At 36.9% G+C, this 23,293-nt stretch overlaps 1 protein-coding gene across 1 annotated transcript; it reads right to left on the reverse strand.

Moving 5' to 3' along the window:
- Positions 1-8,401: 8,401 nt before the first annotated feature.
- On the reverse strand, positions 8,402-19,709 carry LOC133532653 (UDP-glucosyltransferase 2-like). Its single transcript, XM_061871414.1, has 9 exons — positions 18,573-19,709; positions 14,184-14,348; positions 13,931-14,018; positions 13,240-13,417; positions 12,623-12,817; positions 11,347-11,569; positions 10,617-10,836; positions 10,321-10,540; positions 8,402-9,254 (listed from the first exon to the last, which is right to left on the reverse strand). Exons 2-9 carry the CDS (start codon positions 14,340-14,342, stop codon positions 8,981-8,983), a joined length of 1,557 nt encoding a protein of 518 aa, XP_061727398.1. The 5' UTR covers positions 14,343-14,348; positions 18,573-19,709; the 3' UTR covers positions 8,402-8,980.
- Between the last annotated feature and the right edge of the window lie 3,584 nt (positions 19,710-23,293).

Genomic DNA, 23,293 nt, shown 5'->3' on the forward strand with positions numbered 1-23,293 from the left:
TCTCGAAAATAGCTGAGGCAGTTGTTCATAAACAACTTTCCGTCTTCGTTTACTCGCATAACCTTTTAAGCCCTTTGCAGTCAGGTTTCCGACCAAGTCATAGCACCAGTACTGCGCTTCTCAAGGTAACAGAAGACATCAGGCGAGGCATGGAGAGGCAAATGGTCACGGTGCTTATTCTTATTGACTTTTCTAACGCGTTTAATACCGTTGACCATGACATTCTCCTTGCCTTGCTCAAACATATGAGTGTCTCTGAAATAGCCCTTAACTGGTTTGCTGCCTACTTGCGAGGCCGCCAGCAGGCAGTCCGAGTTGACCGGTCTTTTTCTGACTGGTGTGACCTGGCGACTGGCGTGCCTCAAGGAGGTATCTTATCTCCACTTCTTTTTTCTACTTTTATTAATGTTATCACACCTGACCTTCGCTGTTCCTACCATCTGTATGCTGATGACTTGCAACTCTACGACCAGTGCTCCGTGACTGACGTTCCAACTTGCATTGGTAAACTAAACCTAGACCTTTTACATATCCAGCAGTGGTCCGAGAGGTTTGGCCTCTTTGTAAATCCGTCTAAGTGCCAAGCTATTGTTATAGGTAGTTCCAAACAGCTTACTAAACTAGACTTGGACGCACTTGCACCAGTAAACTTTAACGGCTCCCCAATAATATTTAGTCAAAGTGTTAAAGACCTGGGTGTTCTTTTAGACAGTACCTTGAGTTGGAGAGCACAGGTTACTGAAATCAGCCGTAAGGTCATGGGCTCACTTCATTCTCTCAACAAAATGAAGCACTTCTTACCGATCAAAACTAAAGTTGCACTAATTAACACCCTTATACTGCCCATTATTGATTATGGTGATGTGTGTTATCCGGACTTAAACGAAGAGTTGCTCGATAAATTGGACCGCCTGCTTAATAACTGCATTCGCTTCGTTTTTTGCCTCCGCAAATATGATCACGTTTCTTCTTTTCGCGCACAACTTGGCTGGCTTCCCATTCGTCAACGACGCAATATTCGCTTGCTTTCCACTCTTTTTTCTGTGCTTAACGATCCACATTCTCCTGAATACCTCAAATCCTTCTTTCAATATTATGGCGTTACCCGCGACCGTCAACTTCGCTCTTCTGGCAATATGTCTCTGTCCATCCCTCTTCACCGGACTGGGTTCATGTCAAATTCGTTCACCGTGCAGGTGGCGCGTCTTTGGAATGGACTTCCTTTTTACATCAAAAATGCACCAAATAAGTTCGCTTTCAAAAAATCATTACGTGCTTTCTTTGCTAGCAGAATGAAAGATTCTTAATGTATTTATTTATTAGCTTCAGATGTTTCGTCTTTATATATATGTATATATATATACATATTTATTTATATATGTATGTGTGTATTATGTTTGTATGTATATGTTATTTTATGTATTTTTGCTTGATTTGTTTTGCTATTGTAATTGTAGCACCGCTCTCAATCTCTCTGCTTAGCCTTAAGGTTGACTGGTAGAGAATGCCTCGTGGCATTAAGTCCGCCTTTTGTACTATAAGATTGTTTTCTTTTGTGCAATAAAGATTAAATAAAATAAAATAAATAAAAATAAAGGTGTGTTCTTGACCGCATTTAGATACTAAAATGTCTTACAACGTTTCCTGAAATCGGTCTGGTTTTTAAGATAATGAATTTTCTGTGGAAATTTGTTTGTGTTATTATTTAGTGAAAAATGCCTTTTTAGCTGTGTGACGCTGCCACTATGTGACTTGGTTTAGACATACCTACTGCCCGACTTAAAGTTTTAAAGTAAATTCGCAATTTTTATCTGTAAATAAAAAATAAACTTTACTTTATCGTTGTAATGTTTTTTTTTACCAAGGTGTAAAAATATTTAATGTAGCACGTGCAGAAAATGTATTTATTTTTTATTTTTACGGCACCAAACATTTTTTTTGACGAGTTCGGCCAAACCTCAAATTAATTTTTTTGCTCCTTATGACTTCAGGAATGCGTGGTTAAAATCTGTCGGGTTTAATTAGCCCACGGTGAATAACTAGAATTATTCATAGGACAGAATACTATGTTAAAATTTGTTTTAAACGAATTCATCCTTTAACAAGTTAGAATACACTTCACTTACTTTGAACGGCTCTTCGGTACAATTTAATTTTAAATCACATTAATCCTCTAGTCACCGTTCTAATACTAAGTCGTACTAATTGCCTGCAATGAAATATAAATCACTGTTAAATGGAACAGAGTTGCTTTTGTTTTATTTTGTTCGATTTTTAAACGAAACCAATTCAGTCCGGTTTTCTAATATTATTCAGTATCACACTACTCCGCTTGGTAGCCGCTTAAACCATTCTCTACCCTAACATGTACAGTCATTAATTATTTGAGAAAATCGTTGTAGATGTTGTGCAACCTCTGAAAATATACCGCATTTTGGCACAATAATATTTTTTTATCAGTGAGAACAAGAATTCCAGCGAAGTCCGATGAAAATTCAGAAAAATGAAACACCCTTAATATATATATACATATACAAGAATTGCTCGTTTAAAGGTATAAGATATTACATGCAGATACTGGCAGTTGTATTTATCAATGTTTCTATGTATTTTTATGTACTGTAAATGATCTAATAACTCATTAAGGTGTAATAGGTTTAGCCAGCAGTGTTTGAAAAATTCCAGTGCTTTAAAAAAATCACGAACATAGGACTAAAAAGGATGGATATAAACTTGTTACAATTTTTTCACAGAAGGTAAAAATATGAAAATTGCTTTTAGAAATGCGAAATTCTATTTTTGATCGAACTCATCAATAGGGAGTATTACTGCAATATTCTACCGCCAGTGTGCACCACTAGCACCTTTCATAAACCATAGAGTAACTTATACATACTGTGCCTTAAACTGCTTTTTGACAAGTTTTCACAGATAGTAAAATATGACATTGATGCATCGAGGCGGTTTGTTTACAAAGGGCCTACCTGGAAACGCGAAAATCTAAATTTAGTTATCTGCCTCTTTATCGCTCGAATATGCAAGAATGATAGAGAGGTTAAATAACGAAATTTCGATTCTCTTGTTTCGCGGTAGACCCTCAGATTGTGATGGATTGTGGTAGTGGCGCCCCCTATGCAGAGTTTTGCGTAATATTCCCTATTACTTTTTTTTGTTAAATCTTACAAAAAAATCAAAATCATATCCGCGATGCGTGCCCGGGACAACCAACTCGCTCACCCTTACGCTCAGTGAGAGTGAGAGAAGAACCTGAACCTACGCAAGCCTGAGTACTACGCAAAGCACGTTTATGAATTTTGATTTTGTGTTTTCGGTTAGCACCTACATGTAAGTACGTTCCTATCATCTTTTTCTCTGAATCATTTCTAACTGTACAATGTACAGCGAGCTGCAAAATTGCGTGAAAACATTATAAAAGAAATTCATTCATATAGTGGGTAAGCACTTGTGGGTAACCTTTATTCGAGGTACATTTTTACGCACGCCTTCTTTAAATCTATATGCAAATCGCGTAAATCTATAAACATACAGTTTCCAACTGAAGCAGTACTCCTTAGAGTATCCCGCTGCTTTTATTTACAGTACAACGGGCGTAAATAACAATTTTATTTTTGGATTCGCCGTAGTAAAAAGGAAAGGAGGGGAGAAATGGGAGTTGAACGATCCTTGCGTGGGTGAGTACGAAAGTAACGTGGAAATAGGTACCTACTGTTTTTTTTCGGAGCCATTTGAAAGCCTCGGCTCGACTAGGTACTTAGGTTTTTAGGTATGAGTACAGAAAAAGAATATTGAATTATTTAACACAATAGCACATCTTTCCCTTTGTGAACTAGGTACTTAAGGTTTTTGTTGCTATTAACTAGTTACATAAGTGCCCACTATCACACATAAATATTTTTGTACCGATCCTCTGTTTGTATTTATATGCTCGGCATATTGTCTCGAAATTAAACCATAGATATCAGCTTAATTTGAAGGTCGGTAGCTACAAATATCCTATTAGAGCTTATTCTCGTTTTGCTACCTACCTACTAGATATCATTCACCATAATAATATGTAATTGAAATAAGTTAGGTACATCGCACGTGTTGTCATTCGCTCCAACATTCATCAATGTTGATGATTATACACATACACATTCACTCACACAATGCACATATGATCACAATGTTTCAATGTATGTATATAGGCTTTTTGGCAAAATTTTATAGACACATCAATGAACTCAGCAGCCATGCAATTTTGCAGATATGGCGGGCAGCCGTACCAATCTTAGTAGTTTTTGAGACCTAAAATGAACCAAGTTATTTATTTATTTAAACATTATTGCACAATACATGAAAGTACAAATGGTGGATTTCATGCCAGAAGGCATTCTCTACCAGTCAACCATGAGCTAATCCCAAACATTGAGTTGGTGCAGGGTCAAACAGAATAAAATTAAAAAGAATCTAATACGAAACCATATTAAATAATACGATTTTAGGGAAGTTATCCAGTTGATTTGAAAGCTGAATCAAGCGAAGCGTTCAAGTAAGCATATTTCCGGCTGCAACTAGCTCGAACTTGCACACAACTGACTTAAGTACAGGAGCTGTCTCCATTATAATTAGTATGTTGTCACGTTTTAGAGTTTCTCATTTCTCGCGTGTCTAATAAACGTCTTCTCGAATTATCGAGCATAATCTGTTCATACAAAGGCATTAAGTGCCACAAACTTATACTAATAATAAAGGTAGGTCACTGTCTCTTATCGGTCACTTTGGTTATATTATATTTCAAAGAGAGATATAAATCCTATTTTAAATGATTTTTTTTTCTTTCGATTTCGCAATTATTCCGAATTTTCACTTTATCAAAAAAGACATTTGAAGAGAGATTCGTTTTGGGAGACCTATCCATTGACATCCCACACCATAGGCTAGAAGCGAAAAAAAACTTCGTCCCCACTTATCTATTAACAATTACGGAGCAAAGGCTCGGACGGACAGACACGGACACGGCGAAACTACAGGGGTTCCTAGTTGACTACGGAACCCTAAAACAGTACATTTTGAGCTTAACTGAGAAGTATCAGCTCCCGGTATCCAGCTGTCGCCTCCAGCTGTCATGTCGTTGCTATTTAATTAGTGCTCTTTGCTCTCAACACTCGCTCCGTGACCATTGCGCTAACGCCTCGAAATTCAGCCAACAGATATTTAGTTCCTTCGCGAACTTGATATCACTCAACGCTCACACAATGTGAATGATATCAGATTTCAGAATAGGTTACTTTAATATTACCCTATCAGAGAATAAAAAAATTGTAAACACATACATACATTTATTTTGGGTTTTGGTAACACGTTGGTAGTAAAAAAGCGTACAGCTTTTCTGGAAGCTAGCCCACCTCACATACACATTTTCAGGAAGAATCCATAAAACTTTGGTTTGTGTGTGATCCATATTTGAAGTGTTTCTGTACAGAAAATTCCCTTGAGGCTCCTGGATTCAAGTTCTTCTCTCATTCTCATTGAGCGTAAGCATGAGCGAGACGGCTGTGCATCGCGTTTTTGAATTGTTATTTTAGCAAGTTTTAACAAAAAACAAGTACCTAAGTAATCGATGAGTTCGTTAAAAACAATTGCGCGGATTTAGAAGGAATTTTCTTATTTTTGATTTTTTTGCTCTTGTGGATTAATTGTTACCTACAAATTTTCAAAGTGCGTTTTAGACCTATGTTCGATATTTGAATTCGAAAAAAAACACAAAATAAAAGGTATTCAAGAGAGAAAACTAGCGGTTGTAAATTCCATTCCGATTTGAGTGAACAACAAAATAAACTGAGCTATCTCTGGATAAGACAAGTCTATTACTAGTACTTGCTAGTACATATATGCATATACAGAATAAACGGAACGTCAAGTTTATACGGAGCCAATTTCATGTACAAATCTTTGCCGATACGGAAATTGAAGTCATCTTCCGGTTTGACTAGGAATACATAACTTTATGTAATAATATTTCACGCTGGTATCCGATAGCAACGATAACGTCAGCCACATTGGATGTACCAGGACAATCGACTATTATGCTGCGGGTGGGGCTCAGCAAAATGTAACACGTTTCAAGCGTTGGTTTTTGATGTCACCAATATCGCCCGACTAACCCTAGTACTGATAAAATCTATGTATTGTTAAAAAATATATTTTGTTTTAGAACAGTTAAGTTCATTTTACAAGCTTTTATTTACTAACTTGCAATGTAAATGTATGTTTGAAGTACGGGTCAAATCTTAAAAGCAAGTTAAATTTGACCCATTTCCCGGTTTTCGATGAAGCTAAAAATTTGCAAACATATATCAGTTGGGTGGCAATGCAATATTATGGTACCATCGAGCTGATCTGATAATGGAGACAGAAGGTGGCCAAAGACATTTTGTGATAAACAACGCAACCTAATTGTGTTTGGGGTTTTTAGAATTGTCACGATGAGCACGAGTTGCCTGTGGAAAGAAAAGTATAGTCAACGATTAAAGCTTGGACCAAAATAGTACATTTCGATGCTAGTGCGGAAAGTATGTCATTACGCCACGAGTACCGAGATATCTAGTGTTAATGTTAGTTTCCTTTAAAAGTCGTTATCAACATAAAAACCTACTGTTAATGTAAAAATAATAAATATAAGCATATTTCATATTTTATTACTTACCTCTTCATCATTATAACACGTTTATTTTTTAATATTGAATATTGAAAAACCGTTCTTAATAAGTTATCTGAATGGAACGGAATAGCTGCCGAAACGCCTGTCAAAGCAGAGGCGTTTTTTTCTTACTGCAAGAATGTTTTAAGTTTCTAAAGGCAACATTCGATATCGTTTTCAAACAATTTAAATATACGATACACAAATAATCGTAAATATAACGATACTTAGGTAATACGAGTAATAGTATAATGTTTTATATTTACAATTGCTTCTGTCTAATTGTTTAGAACATGCATAAAAAAGTACTTGTTTTTTCTTATTTTTTCGCAACTGTATTAAAAACGTCGTTCGATACACGTGCGTAAATGTCATTCTTTCCGCACTAGCATCGAAATGTACTATTTTTGCCAACAACTTATTATAATTACTAGTAGTACAAATAAGAAATGATCAATTTAATACCTAACCCTTGTTTATCTCATGCGACCTGTGTCTCATGCGATACTAAATGGACAGAAGCATGTCAACAAGTCATTCACTCAGTCAAAATGGCGCCCAGCTCAATCAAAGAGCGGAATAGTCAAACAGCGGAGCCGCTCGCTAGCGGCGTTGACTTTAGCCGCTGTGTCAGAATACGGAATGGGAAAATGCAATCGGTCAAGTTGTCATGTGGTTTGAATGTTTGTCAGTGTTTCGTGATAACTGACAATTCGAAAACCTTACTGCAATGATATAAGGTAGGCCTATTTTAAGGTCACATGGGATGTCAGGTTTCAGATGGGATCACTGGCTCTTTGACACATCTGCAACACCAATCACTGTCTGACACGCACAGCCCGCACAGGCAATACTTCAGAAAATTCTAGCGAATATAATTTTAAATTTAGATAGTAAAAATAAATTTTTGTTTGTAACCGTACCCGGAAACTAGTAGGGGCGTCTCAAAACGACACAACACAAACGTTGGTTAATTTGGAATGCAAAAGCACGTTACCGTTTAGAAGCGAAGATTGAAATCGATCCAGGAAAAGATTGTCACACAAGAGAAGATAACTATGTAAAGATAAATATTAAATAAATATTAAGTATAGGACATTATTACACACATTGACTAAGTCCCACAGTAAGCTCAATAAGGCTTGTGCTGAGGGTACTTCGACAACGATATATATAATATATAAATATTTATAAATACTTAAATACATAGAAAACACCCATGACTCAGGAACAAATATCCATGCTCATCACACGAATAAATGCCCGTACCAGGATTTGAACCCGGAACCATCGGCTTCATAGGCAGAGTCACTACCCACTAGGCCAGATCGGTCGTCAAAAGATAAATGTGATTATTGTAATGGTGAAACTTTTTGCGGCAATGAAAATCTTTTAAAAAAAAGATGCGACATGAACATTCAATTTGTTAAAAAATACGAACATGTGAATGGTGGCTTTACGAACTGCGTTGCATACTGAAAAAAAGATCATGTCACTAGGTACGCTGAGGCGGACATGTGTTTTTTCTTTGTTGATCAACTGAATATTGTGTAATAAATGGTGTAAACATATATTCTTAGTTAAGTTCGAACTAATTGCTAAAAAGGTTACACTATTGCAGAAAGTTTTCAAAATAGAAATTCAAATTGTTGTTCCACAAATCGCACCTGGCTCAACCCGCCTTATGTTGCCAAATAAGTTGACCAAAATGATCATCTCCACTCCCCTGCCCTTCTGTATGGAACTTTGAAACCAAATATTTAGCATCTCAGCAAATTTTCGTCACAGTTTCCGATTTCGACAGATTCCCAATTCTATAGATAGAGGTTTAATATCTGCCTATTTAGATTTTTAGAAATTAAATCTATAGATGAGCATATGCAGAGATAAGAGTAATAAAAAATATTGCTAAAAGGGACAAAACGCTATGTGTTGTGTGTCACAAGCCTAAGCTTGAGGTTTTAGGAGAGATTTTATTTTGCAAATCGTCCTTGTTTGGTTCGCCGCGTTTTACATACAAGTAGGTAGTCTTTATTTATTCTATCTGTCCTTCATTTTCAAATTTTTTATAGTAAGGTGTATTGGGTTAATTCCGAAAAGTTCAGAATGTTGGGATTGTTGGGTAATTCCAAAAATGAAGTCTAATGGAATTATGGGTGATTATCGGTATTAGCCGACATTTTGAATTAGTCGGAATTATCCGAATATAATGCAATTCACAATGTTTTTTTGCAGTGTTTACTTAAGATTAGACTCGGAACGAAGTTAATAACCATTTTAATGTTTACAGTTACATTTCTGCCTTATCCTTCTTAAACACCAACGAATACTGAAATAAAGTATTAGGACTATGACAATAATAACAAATAAAATTAATGCAGCTAGATCCAGGTACGCTTTTTGATACGAAGGTACCAGGAGTGCAGGGGATCTAAGGTATGTGGCCCCGCGAGTGATGACCACGTGCTCCACCCAGTGCACCAACTCCTTGCCTGGAGATACAAGCCGGTGTCGGTACGTGCGAGACACTCGTTTCATGTTATCCTGGTACCTGAAAAAGCAGTGAAATGTGAATTAGTGTAATTGGAAATGCAAGTTATCATCCAAAAGAGGAATTTCCTCCCGCGGACGCTCCGCCTGTGGAATGAGCTCCCTGCCGAGGTTTTCCCGAGGGTATACAGTATGGGGTTCTTCAAAAAAGGAGTGTACAGGTTTTTAAAGGTTCGGCAACGCGCATGTAACTCCTCCGGAGTTGCAGGCGTTCATACGGTGATTGCTTCCATCAGGCGGGGCGTATGATTGTTTGCCACCGACGTGGTTAAAAAAAAACATTTTTCATTCGTAGGGGAAAAAACTCTCCCTAACCTGATCCCAACGACTTCTCAGTAGGGATATTATGGTCGACTTTTTATCATTTGTCACGATGCCTGTCACGTTCTAACAAGTATGTAAGTGCGAAAGTGACGCATGGCATGACAGGTGATAAAAATGCGACCATGATACCACTGCTGGAGTTAAAGGACGGTAGACCTGGGGCCGATTTTTGAATTTCGAGCGCTCGATTTCGTATGGCTTTCTTCAATATATTTCCACTACTAGGCATTTAAATTCCACTAAAGGAATTGAAAACGAGTGGTCAATACCACTGGATTCCCAATCTCTACTGCTCGTATTTCCAAAATGTCAATTCGCCGTTTTCCACAATTTTTCGAGTGACGAAAAATAGGCCCCCTGGGTCGCGTTTTATAAATGGCATGTAACCTATCATCGCTTCCTGTCTTTAAGGGCGACTTTGACCAATCCTGAGTTAGTCACTTAAAGCGCCGCTTGCACCATTTTACTAACCCGGGGTTAACCGGTTAAACCTGGAGTTATGTACCATGATTACCAGTACAATTTGACACGGGGTTAACGGTTTAACTGCTTAAACCCGGGTAAGTGGGATGGTGCAAGTGGCAAGGGTTACTCCAGGATTAACCGGTTAGTGGCTAACCCTTGATGGCACAAAAAGAATCTTCCAGCATAATTAACCAGAACGAGATGGGCAGTCTTTGTCGCCGTGTAACTTATGCTTGGCATACATAGTTCGAAGTGGTATGAAGATAAAATACACTTACTTCCAATCCATAAGCATCATTTTCAACGCATCTCTCAATTCTGACGGCAAACCGGGGCCATTTACCAATTTTATGGCGATCCTTTTCTTAACAGCAGCTGCTGCATTACTATATTGATCACCAGCATGCGGTATCGTTATCATGGGAACCCCGAAATGTATTGCTTCGATGAGAGACAGAAGACCGCCATGGGTAATGAAAACTTTAGTATTTGGATGGTCTGAAAATTTTAAATAACCTTTAATTATACAGCTTTGAAAAACACAAACTCGTTAAAATTCGAAACAAGCACTTACTCAATATACTAGTCTGAGGAGCCCATTGCATCAAATGTACGTTTTTCGGAAGATTTTCCAAGGGTACATCTAATTTCCATAAAACCGTTTGATTTAAGCTTCGGAACACTTCTAAAATTTCCCTGCGTATCCCGTCTTCCATGTCCTTTCCCGAGTTGGTGGTTCCGAAGCTAAAGTAAATAACACCTTGCGTTGATGCGTCCATTATGGATTGTAAATTCTGCGTACAAATGAATAAAAGTGGTGTGGAATAATGTTGACGATGAATACTAAGATAAGATTTAGATGGAAAAGATTTTACATCTCTGAAAGTGGGTCGTTGTTATTCTAAAAAGTGTTCAGAAAATTATACGTTTCTGCTCTAGTGCACTGTACTTAAGTACGTTTTTTTAATGATGTGCAATAAAAAAAACGGTTAAACGTATTCGTTGTACAATTCCATAATATTTTAATCTTAATTTTTAATTGAAAATACCCTCAAGAAATACTAATGAAGTTTATACTTAGCTTTGTTTTTTTTAATGCACAGGTATTTTACTTTTCTCGTATTCGAAATGAAAAGTGTTTAACTCGAGTGAAAGACATAATTTCAGTCTCGGGCTATTGGCGCTCTCACTGCGTTCAAGTGCCAAACTATCTCGACAGAAATTGGGTGCCTTTCATCCCTTGGTTAATAATCTACTATTGTTTATACCGGACTCACAGTTGACACACCAATAAATTAACTTACCGCATCTAAATCCTCAACCGGCAATTTTATGTGATAACCAGCTATCTCCTTTACACTCGGGGGCACCCTCCACGGCGTTGCAACAGAAGGATGAGTGTTAACTAACATCATTGAATAGTTGTTCGGAATATCTGCGTATGGCAAGAGATCTCTACCCGTCGTCATGGCAGCGGATTTAAAGATTGTGTCGTAGATTTCTAATTCAAGAGGATGAATTTTGTGTCTGAAACATATTTAACATACCCATGTTTAATAACAATCCATATCGGAACCCATTAAAAGGGAATCATCCCGGCATTTTGTGTCGAGATCTTTAAATGTTGCGTCAAATCGCACCCGGATCGTAAATAGTAAATATCAATATAAATCTTGATGCGTCTGTCGTGGAACATCAAAATAAACCTTCCTTTCTTTCCTCAAGCTTAAAAGAGAATATTATTCTCGGGAATGTTTCGAATAGATTAACGTTTGCGCTAACGCCGGCTTAATATTGTACCCTACTTCTGTTTATTCAATGGTCTTTTACCACCTACATTGTTATTCACAACAAACAAACCCAACAATACGAACTCAGGGACGTTCTAGACCTAGTTGAAATTCTAACGTATTTATCCGAAAACTAGTTAGAGCGTGGCTGAAAGATGGCCGAGGGTCGGACACCGGCAGCAGCCGGGCGTAGTTCACAACTGAATCAACAACTGCAAACACGAGTCTCTCCGGTTTCTAATCTATACAATTCATGCTCGCTTTGAACTAAAGTTGTAAAGCTCTCTATAGGCCAGCACGTCATTAAAAACAAATTAGTAGGAAGGCAGTAGACGCCTAAGCTGGCTTCGAGTTGCGCTTCGGAAAACAGAAATGGAAAATTTGGTAAGTATATTATTGCATAATTATGTCAACTAATTAGTCAATGATAAATTTTCGACGTTTATCTCAGATATAACTCGAACTCGAGTTCTTTATAGGTCTTTATAGTCGAAAATTATAATTATTAAACATTGCAGTATTTTGCATAGTCTGTGATGACAAAAGTATAAATTTTGCAAGTCATACAAAGCAGCTTCATAGAAATTGGAATACACCATGCAAGTAGTACGCTTAGTGAGAGCACAGATCATATAATACTAGTAGTATTGGTATGTTTGCTTTTATAAAACAGTTATAAAATCTTGTGAAGGCTGGCATATTGTACAGCTACAGACAAAAGGTAACCTGAATACAAATTTCAATACTAAGGGGGTACCTTTTCTCTGCAGCTGACCTTACTATTACCCACCGTAATATCCAAAGCTTCCTAATCTGCACATTAAGTTCCTTCAGCCTTTGCACGAAGCTCAAAGGCGGTAGATATCCAGAGTTGACGTCAGCCGAGTACGAGGGGTTGGGAATCTCGTCCATCAGTCGGATTGGCTGCCAGTGCAGCTGCGTCGATACAGACCAGACCAGGGGAGCTGAGAAGTAGCCCGCGAAACTGTTGAGCATTTACATGTTAGTTTACCTAAACTATACATTCAAAGAAAGAAAATATACTACTATTATTTTATCGGCTTATAGTGTCACATTGCTGGCGTCCTCTCTCGATTTACGCTCGTCCTTGATCGACATCAAGAGGACCTTGAGTATTCTCTGGCCAGTTATTTATACACCTAGGTCGCGTCGGCACCTTGGTCTAGGCCTAATAAAACGTACTCTTGAGGCACCAACTCCCTCCCATAGTTAATTAAGTGAGTGAGAAGTACCAAACGTGCCCGTGCCCTGCTCCCAGTTTAAGAGCCGTGTCAATCCCCTAGTTAAAGTTGTGTCAAAGTAAGAAATAAGCAGTAAAGAATATTAAACTGAAATCCTGTATATAGATAGAGTGATCGGTACGTCGGCATCCTGATATGATTTTACCTACAATACATTTCCGAGTCTATCCACTCAGCGACCACCACGTCGAAACTGATGTCGGGCTTCCTCAGGAAGGCCTGCACTGCAGGATGGGTGATAACAAGCCGGCCCATCGTGTATGACAGCATTTGCAGGAATTCGTAGTTATTCGGATATTCTATGGTCAAGTTCTGGAAATATTCTGGAAATTTAAACGATTTATTGTTACTTTCGATGACCCTGAGGGATCAAAAATATTCAACTCGTATAATCACTATCATACTCGAGTTTCTTTATTATTCTACCCGCATATTTTTGACATCAAACCCAAAACCTTGCCTGTGGTGGGCCTTGCCGTTTTTACTCGCTCATTTAACTGTATCTATACAAAACTACTTCTGCTGTCACAAATATTAATTTGTTACTGTATCCATAAACCATATTGTAACCGTAGCTGTGTTAATCTTAGCTTCATATCCTTTATATTGTTACCTAGCGCTATATATTTTAGATTTATCAATAGGTAATCTAGTAATCTGTAGACGATGTTGTTGGTCTCACACTTTATTATTCTTTGTATTCTATTTCTGTGTCTAAACCTGTTTGTTACTGTTTTTTGTCCCAAATAAAAAGAAAAAAAAACATAGGTATGTTACAAAGTCTGCGCAACCTTAATCTTCAATAGTTTTTGTTAAATGAATATATTGGAGCTCACCGCCAGACGTTTCCAGATTAGAGCTGATATCTATTTGCGTCAGATTGCTCGGTGATTCCTTCCAGGGGAATGGAGTTATGTAAGTAACCTAAAAACATCCAAGAAATCTGAGAATGTGTGTTGTAATTATAGTTGTATAAACATATATATAGTAACGTATATATATATATATATATAGTGTAGTGTAGTATTAGTTTTAAAAAAAATACCAAATGTTAAGAAAATGAACATTCAAAAAATATTATTTATTTACCTTGTGATTGGCATCCAAGAGATTTCGAACATAGCCATCCCCCAAAATTCCATGACTTTTTGTGGGCTCTGGAAATATTACTAGAATTTCGTAACTGGCACAAATTTCAGCCAGGGAACTTAGAATAATTACCAAGATCGTTCGATGAATGAATTCCATTTTTAGCTGAAAAACGAACAGTATCAAATTATGAATGTTTTACAATTTAAAACTACAAACAATTATTTTTTATAAAAAACTAATCGAACTTAAATTGACAAAAATTCATACCAAACTATCACTGGACAGTGATTTTGCATTAAGAATGTACCTAGCCCTACTATTACTACTTACTAACTTCCGGTTGGTTTAAATAATTAATTTTCAAACAGGCTTAACACAAATATGATCTAGGCCATCATTCATCGCCAATGATAAATGGCTCCACCTTTTTACCCTATCTAGGTCATAAATACTCAAGACATCACCAAGTCTCCTAATTATGGCAACATGCCAAATCTAAAGATGAGCTTCCACTGGTGCTCTGCGGCTTCGATGCGATGTTACATAGCATAGCGAAGCTGGGAAATTCTGTGAGAGTTTTCAACAGATACGTGCGAAGAAGCGGAGCGTAGCGAGGATGGGTTCTTAGGTAGCAAAGTTGTAAATTGTGAAACTTTATGCAGGTGAGAGTTGCAAGAATTTTTCTTATCTGATGGTTAAGGGGAATAACGAGTGAAAAGTGAGTTTGAACATGAAATGTTCAAATACGTGATGGCTTCCCTTTTATAGACTTCAGTTATATTGAAAGCGTAAGCATCCATAGATCTATGTTACAGAGACACGGTAGTTGGTACGAAATTGATCAAGTAAACCGTAATAATCTCCGGCGTACACATTTTTCACAATGTTTAGAATGTTAAAAATAACGCATATCCACTTTATCTTAGCTGAGCCAGGCAAGAAAGTTAAGAATAGGTATACCTGGTAGTATCGTTTTTTTTTTTTGCGCAACTCACCGCTGCCTCGCACAGAGATCTGGTGGATGCTCACCTTTAAATGGTGAAAATGGAACTATCACACTCGACGACCATATTTTATACTAAGCAGTTTATTACGTGTCATACAATTTGGTTGTAGTGTCAGATAGCGGTGAAGAATGAATGTAGTTACGTTGCAATGTGGATATTCGAGAAATGGTTGGTAATAAGTTTGGTGTGCGTGGGTGAAACATAAGTTGATGCCGTTACTATATGATAGAGAAGATAAGTATCTTTTTGCATGTTGTAACAGCTTAAGTTCAGCTTAACTTATTATAGAAACTACTTAACCTAAATGGTTTTCTTTCTTAGATCCAGAGTAATTTACGGTACTGTTTGTTGTCAATGAATAAATAAATAAAACCATTTCAGAATAATGCTTCATGTGTTTGAAACACCCTTTTCTAAAGTATGTTAGAGTAGCTGACAGACGCACCGCTGCGTTATGAAAATATACAATATAAATAGTTAGTACCTGGGCGACCGAGCTTTGCTCGGTTATAGCTATTTATTGTAATATGGTGATGTTTAGGTGATAATCTACATAAACTTAAAAAGTAGAATGTGAACTGACAATTACTATTATTTACAATCGATTTTTGTGTAAATCAGGTGTTTAATTTCAGTGATCCTAAAAACTGATATGATCACATGAAGCCTTTCCTTACTTTTAAGGGACAGCACTTTGCCTCCGAATGAAACCCAATTTTTTTTACCATAACAACACGAAGAAAATACTAACTAAGGAATACCAAAAAAATTAAAGCAAATCTAATTCAAATGAACGTAATAAAAAATGTATTACTTATTCAAAATCATCATGTAAAAGTCAATTCTACCATTAAACATAAGGAAACAACTCGACATTTTCATCTGATTACTTTGCCTTACATGTTGATAAAATGCAGCTTTCTCATTCGTTTTTGAACAATCAAGAAGGCCTTTGCCAGTTATTGTGATGAAAAACTCTTAATCATCAAAAATAGACGCTTTTACATTACGCTGGAAGCCCCATCATTCTGTTGTATCCCACACACCATCATATATTTATTACAGAAACTTATGTATATCCCTTAAATTCGATTTTACCTTATAAGTATTTTTAATTTATGCCTGCACAAGTCGAGAACTTGGACGCAACTGAAATTAGCGGTCGCACTCTCGTATAGGTACAATAATTAGTTTGGAAGCCAATTCAAATTAACATTGTGATATCCAAAGATTTCAAAAGTAAAGATAATTCACATAATTCCGACCGAACATTCTCGTAAACTGTGCCTCGGTGGAATGCTACAACGCGATTGGTTGATGAGTTAGCATCACGCGCGCGATTGGTCGCAACTAGTTGCGTTGGACTGCACGCTTGGCTCGTATTCGTGCACCACGGTGTGTCACTGTCACCATTCTTGGTGCCCGTAACGGGCGACGGGCCGTCTTTACGAATGAAGGTAGTCCGAGAGACTGGTCCAGGTCCCCGCGACAGCCGCCGCAGCCGGAAGGCGGAAGCGGCCCCTCATATCCCCCTGACGGGGGGTATCGAAAGACATCCAGTCTGGTCCAGGTGGGAGACTTGAACCATTGTATTAAAAAAAGTGCCAAATTAATTATTTATTTTATCAGTACTCCAATATCACCTAACGACGTCATGACAACTGCATGCTCAAAAATAAGTATTTCTATTTTTACACTTTTCTTTATATAATGGTTAGCTCCCACCTGATCAAGTCTCCCGGACTCCCCTAATATATGTAAATGGTGATATCTAAATGATTTATGTGTCCGTACATGTAGTGGTTCGAGCGAGACGCACTGGGGGTTGACATCATTTTGATATCACAATGTAAGTTGGTATTGGTCTCCCGTGCGCTATTTCTGTAATCGTCTCACGTGCGCTATATGTGTAATTTTCTATAAAAAGGAACCTTATTGTCTTCGCCATCTTGAATCTCAACGACAAGCCCTTGCCTGTCAAAAATCAAAAGCGGGACGAAAATCGGAATGATATCGTTGGAAATATTTCATTCAGATCACGTAAAATTATTTGCTTAATATTTAAATACGTGATGGCTTCCCTTTTGTAGACTTGAATTATATTTAAGCGTAAGCGTTATTACAGAAACACAGTTTTGGTACGAAATTGATCAAGTGTTTCCGTAATAGCTCCGACGCCGACTGTACAATGCTGTCAGCCTTGTGTTGTTGACTATATGTGACAAATGAAGTGCTAAGAGGCTTTGGAGAAACTTGCTGTAGGCAGTACGATGAAGAGGGTTGACGTATTACAGTTGATGGGACTTTGATGCTGGGAGTGATTGCTTATATTCTAATATGATGTAGGTTCGTAGATTGATTTAGTTGATTTTATTATATATCCGCCGTACAGTCACCATCAGATATATCGCAGCGGCCCAAGTACTCACAAATATCTGAACACACCTCTATATCAACACGGTAAAGTGCATGTTCAGATATTTTTAAGTACCTTGACCGCTCCGATATATCTGATGGCAACTGTACACCACGTACCGTCACGTGGAACCATTTCGAACTAAAACAACCTTTCATGCTGTTTTAGGTCTGCCCAATTGAATTATTGTAACAATGGCAAAATACTGGAAAAATTCTTCAAAGTGTTATTTTGTTCTTACCTACATATGATTGCGAAGGACATTAAACAATCGGATCTCTGTTCCTGTAGACCACTAATGTCAAACGAAGTACGGCGTCATGTATTGCAACCCTATGAGGTAAGAACATTACGGCCCAAATAATCTGGAACTTCCTTGATTCCACGGGCATTAGTAATGAACTTTAAAGGGCCGCCACAATAGATCACTACTTGGTCGACGTGACACTCAAAAGCCCCCAACACCCCAATAATAATAATAATAAAAAATCGGATTTGAATTGAAACGGACTTTCATAGATACTCATTTCATGTGAGATTGCACCTTATTGATTAACTTTAGACCCACCTCCTAAACCTAACTTTAGACGTAACACTCTGTTCGCTAGCAACTGTAAACCCAATAAACTATGAACTCCTAGCCAAGAGTAATTAAGAAAACCGAGGTGATTTGATTAGGTTAGTCATTTCCTGCTTTACACTAGTCTTGCTTGTTAGTATTTATATCTACAAAATAAATACAGAGTAGGTATCAATAACGCTACAGAGCATGTAGTTATTGCATTAGCTTAAAAAATATTTTAACATATGGCATATGATTAACTAGGTAATTAAAAATATCATATCTCGTGCACTATGTCATTGTTTTAACTCTAATGTTGATAAATAAAGTCTGGTTACTCGTACTCTTCCTGTATTCTGTTAGTATATTATTCCAAATACCTTTTAAAGTGGTTTTCGTACCTGTATGTAATGTAATCGAATCTTTATCCCACTCCACCACACATTCCCGTCCAACTCAACAGTTAAACTCTTCTCGCGTTACTGAACCCAATTTGAGTTTGTTACACGTTTGCTGCTCATTCGGTAGTCATCGTACTCGCTTTCTACGAAATTCAACCTTAATGCATTAGAGAAAAAGATCGAATTCGATTGATCGAGGGTGAAGGTGTAAACAGGAAAATTATCAGATCCTTAATTGATGTAAACTGAAGATTTAATGTGTTTTTACGAAGTTTTTTTTGAATAACAAAGAATTCGTCAGTTCTTGCCGCGGCCACAATCTATTTTCAGATTTAAATATTTGAAAATTGTTTTAATAAGGGGTATTACTGCAATATTCTACCGCCAGAGTGCAACAATGGCACATATTGTTAACCACAAAGTAACTTATACATACTATGCCTTAAACAGTTTTTTGAAAAGTTGATGCATCAAGGCGGTTTGTTTACAGAGAACCTATCGCGAAACGTGTAAATCGAAATTTCGTTCTGTGCTTCTATATTGCTCGAATATACAAGAGTGAGAGAGGCGGATAGCGAAATTTCGATTTTTGTATTCCGTGGTAGGCTGGTAGGCCATCAGTATGTGCTGTGCTAGTGGCGCTCACTACGCAGAGTTTTGTGAAATACCTATTTCCTAATTGAAACATTCAAAGCGCAGTGTAATTATGCGTAAAGACAGAAGAAAGAAGAGTCAAAATCTTATTATAAACTTCATGTTATATAGGTGTATTTCTCATAATTATATTAAATTACAACTTTTAGCGGGACTATCTATGAATTATAATTGAATATAATATATGTTCAAAACGCAAACGTTTAAAAAAATGTTTATACGAGTATTAAGGCAGTGTGCCACTATAGTAAACACCCCTATAATGGAACAGGCACCAGTAATGGGATGGTATAGACAAATCCTGTAAAACAAGTATTTACCATCAGTTTTTAATCGCTGGCAACATTTTACCATAAACAAGAGTTGCTTATGTTAAATTTTTCAACGATATTTGTTAGTTTGAAAATTAATGGCGCCATATATCCCATGACTAGAGCAAAAAACCATAGTTTTAATTGGTTAATAAACCAATTGCAATAGCTTTCATTAAATACATAGAAAACATAAAAGACGAATTGGACATTCAACTTTTAAAGCATAAAGCGGTAGAAATTTTACAGATGTCGGTGAAACATAAAAAATACTCCATATTTTCTCTTAAATGTCCCATGATTGGTGCCGTTAACATATATCCAATCCAACTGGTATGCACTTCTTATATAAAGGTGACATTTGTAAATCAACTGCAGCTGCATTACTGTTGCGACATTACTGCTTCGACGTTGTTTTTGCCGCTGCATCTGTCAATTTCCGTGATAAAATAAGTGACATTCGCTGCCACATAACTGCCGAGATTATGACGATGAATCCATCACTGATTTTCTCCTGCCTGTTATTTATTTGCCTTTTGGTTTGGCAACTTCAACCCAGGGGATACGTAGTACCTGTAAGGTAACTGCTGCGGACGCGAGTAACATTCGAGCCCCAACTTTTTGGATTGTATTCTTTTGGACCCGTTTTATTATTGCGCGATAAAACTACACAAATAAAACAACAATTAAACAAGATATGGATTTTTAAAGTCTGAATTAAATTGTTTTTATTTTATTTTATTTTAAAACTGTAAATTTGTGTCTGATGTAATTACCTATTTTGTAAAACATGGCATGCGGCATTGGGCTAGCGTGGGGACTATAGCCCGAGCCGTCTCGTGCATGAGAGGAGGCCTGTGCCCAGCAGTGGGACGTATATAGGCTGAATTATTATTATTATGGTGCCATGCGGCTAAATAAAACTACAAGGAAATTTACAGATACAGCGCCCACGGTAATGTCTCAACAGGGTGCTTAGCCAACATGCCAATCGTTAACGTTCCGTAGCGTAGCGTAGTCACCTCTCTCTTTCACTTTTCCATAACAAATATAATTATAAGAGCGACAGTGACCGTTTAATTTCGTTCTCTACGCACCCAGTAATGCAGCTGCAGTTGCCATCCAAACGTTACCTTAATTCACCTTACTTGTAGTTATTTTTTAAGCCAATCATTTTAGCAGCTCGTTGAAATGCATTTCCGGGCACCTATGGATGTGAACTACTTATCTCTCAGTTTTCCTTTGAGACAGAATCGAAACAAGCACTTATCTAAATGCAACCAGCAAGTGGGTTATGAATAAATGATAGTATTTTCAAAGTTACTTAAGAGACTTTTCATACATAAGCTTATTTTGTCAACATACCTACAGTTATCTATATGATATGAGTAACAATTTGTGCTTTCCAGTTTGGCGAGTACACTAGAGTGCAGTGACTCTTTTCAAACCGGTAATGGCTGCTCAAAATCCAAAAACTTCAGTACAAGCTGTTTTGCAATTGTTATGAATGACCATTTAAGATCACGTGGGTTCACTTCAGGTTCTTTCCTCACTCTCACTGAAAGTAAACGTGAGCAAAGATGGCAATTGCGTGCCAGGGATCACAAACATCATGTTTTTGAATTTAAATTTTTCGTAAATTTTAAGAATAAGAATTTCGATGAGATTGATTAAAAAATAAAATTAACCTTTTTTCATATTAGAGCAAGATCCCAGAGCCTCATGCCTAAAATGAAGGGGATAATGTTTGACATTATCTATGAAAAGGAACCTTATTGTCGATAGCACTTACGCCGCACTGCGTAGCGCGGCGTTGTGTATAATATGGGAGCATCGTTGATAATGGCGTAAGCGCCACCGACAATAAGGTCCCTTTTCATAGATAATGTCACATATAGTGTTAGTATGTACTTTTAATGTCTGCATACTTGCTATATTGGCCCGACGACCAATTGTCCGGTACAAGGTGCTAAAGGTATGTAAAAATATTACTAACTTTTCTTAAATTCTCATGGCTGATTATTAAGTATGTTTCAGAAAATGTGTTAAAAAAATGTACAGTACATATGGTGCTACTTTACCGCACTAGTGCGAAAATTAGCATATTACGTTACTGTGTCGAACATTTAAAGGGCCATATGTACTGTAAAACGTTGTACGATACATGTGCGAATAGGTAATTCGCAACTCGTGTCGATTTCACTCGTTTCGAATTTCCTATTTTTCGCACTTGTATTGTAATGCACTAATAATCAACATAGCCAGACCATTTCCGCCGGCGGTAACTACTCGTATTACCACACGCTTTAAAGCTGTCAAAAAAATATTATAATTTATTAATATTCCCACTCTTGATTTTTACATATGCTACTCAAGAAACAAACAGTGAAACAAAGTGGTCACAACTGGCTGTCAAAATATATTTTGTAACGTTAATATCCACGGGGCGAAATGGAGACGACGCATGGAAAAGTGATCGTCCAGACGACTGCTTTCCTCTTAAGCGAATTTCTAAAAAGGCAAAACAAAAAAATGCTTTTTTATGGGAAAAATAATTATACTGTGTCACTGCAAGGGAGTACATAACATTTTGCAACATAGAGGAAAATCGTTAATGAAATATGCACAACTTGTAGAGTAACTGCATTTAACTATCTTTTACGCAGGCAGGCACGGTAAATACCCGATACGGTTTCTTTGCAAAAAGAGTATGTTTGAGTTACAAGCGCATAGAGGGTTAAAACTGGAAAATATACAACTGTATAGGATTCGTTCAATTTAGTTATCAAACCTTTACAATCTACACGCATCCCAGCCAAAAGATGATACTTTCTATAAGATTTCTTCCTCGCAGAGAGTACTAATGGTGCATCATTAGGACTTTGTTGTTGATTTTTAACCAACTGCTTGGTTTATATGGGTGATATTGCCGCCGTGATATTAGAATTTCTTTGCATACTACGTATTTAAAAGTAAATTGCAAAGAAAAAGTACTTTAATTTTGAAAACATTTTGTAACAATAATTAGTCAAATTAAATTACATGCATGTAAGTGTGCTAGCGTAAGTTGTAGACTTCTGTTTTAAAAATAATAAATATAAGTACAATATCAATTTATATGAATAGTGTTCATAAGAAAATCAATAACAAAATGTATATTTGCGTAAGTATAGTATCAAAGTAGTCTCGAATTGTGTCTATTTCTATATCAACTCTTTACAATCCTGCACCAAACCACACCAAACTATTTCTGTTTAGCCCATTGGTTGAATGGTAGAGAATGCCTTAAGGCGTTAAGTCCGCCATTTGTACTCTTTTTGTAAATTTGTGCAATAAAGTTTAAATAAGTAAATAAAATCAAATTAATTAACTATGTACTAATTAGACTCCATTAATCCTTTTTTCTGCAATTCAAAAGGAATTTCTCACTCAGTCCTTTGACAAATCAGTGCAGACCTTGTTGATTCCATCTAATTGCATTAAATATAATTAATAAAAATTGCCAATTACGACTAGGTACCAAACCAGTTATGATTTGATCCTTATTTATAAAGCTTATACCTAACTATATAAAGCTAAATATATCAGTTAAACGGCAGGTACCTACATAATATACCTTTATTATTTTATAAGGCACATCGTGATAGGCTGAGCGAATCTTAGGCATATCATGCAATTGCGACGTTTCATGATACGTCTAGGAATAGGCCAATTCAAACGTGCACTGACAAATATCGATATTAGAGTCATATAACT

The sequence above is a fragment of the Cydia pomonella genome, chromosome 2 (assembly GCF_033807575.1).
Source record: "Cydia pomonella isolate Wapato2018A chromosome 2, ilCydPomo1, whole genome shotgun sequence".
Lineage (NCBI taxonomy): Eukaryota > Metazoa > Arthropoda > Insecta > Lepidoptera > Tortricidae > Cydia > Cydia pomonella.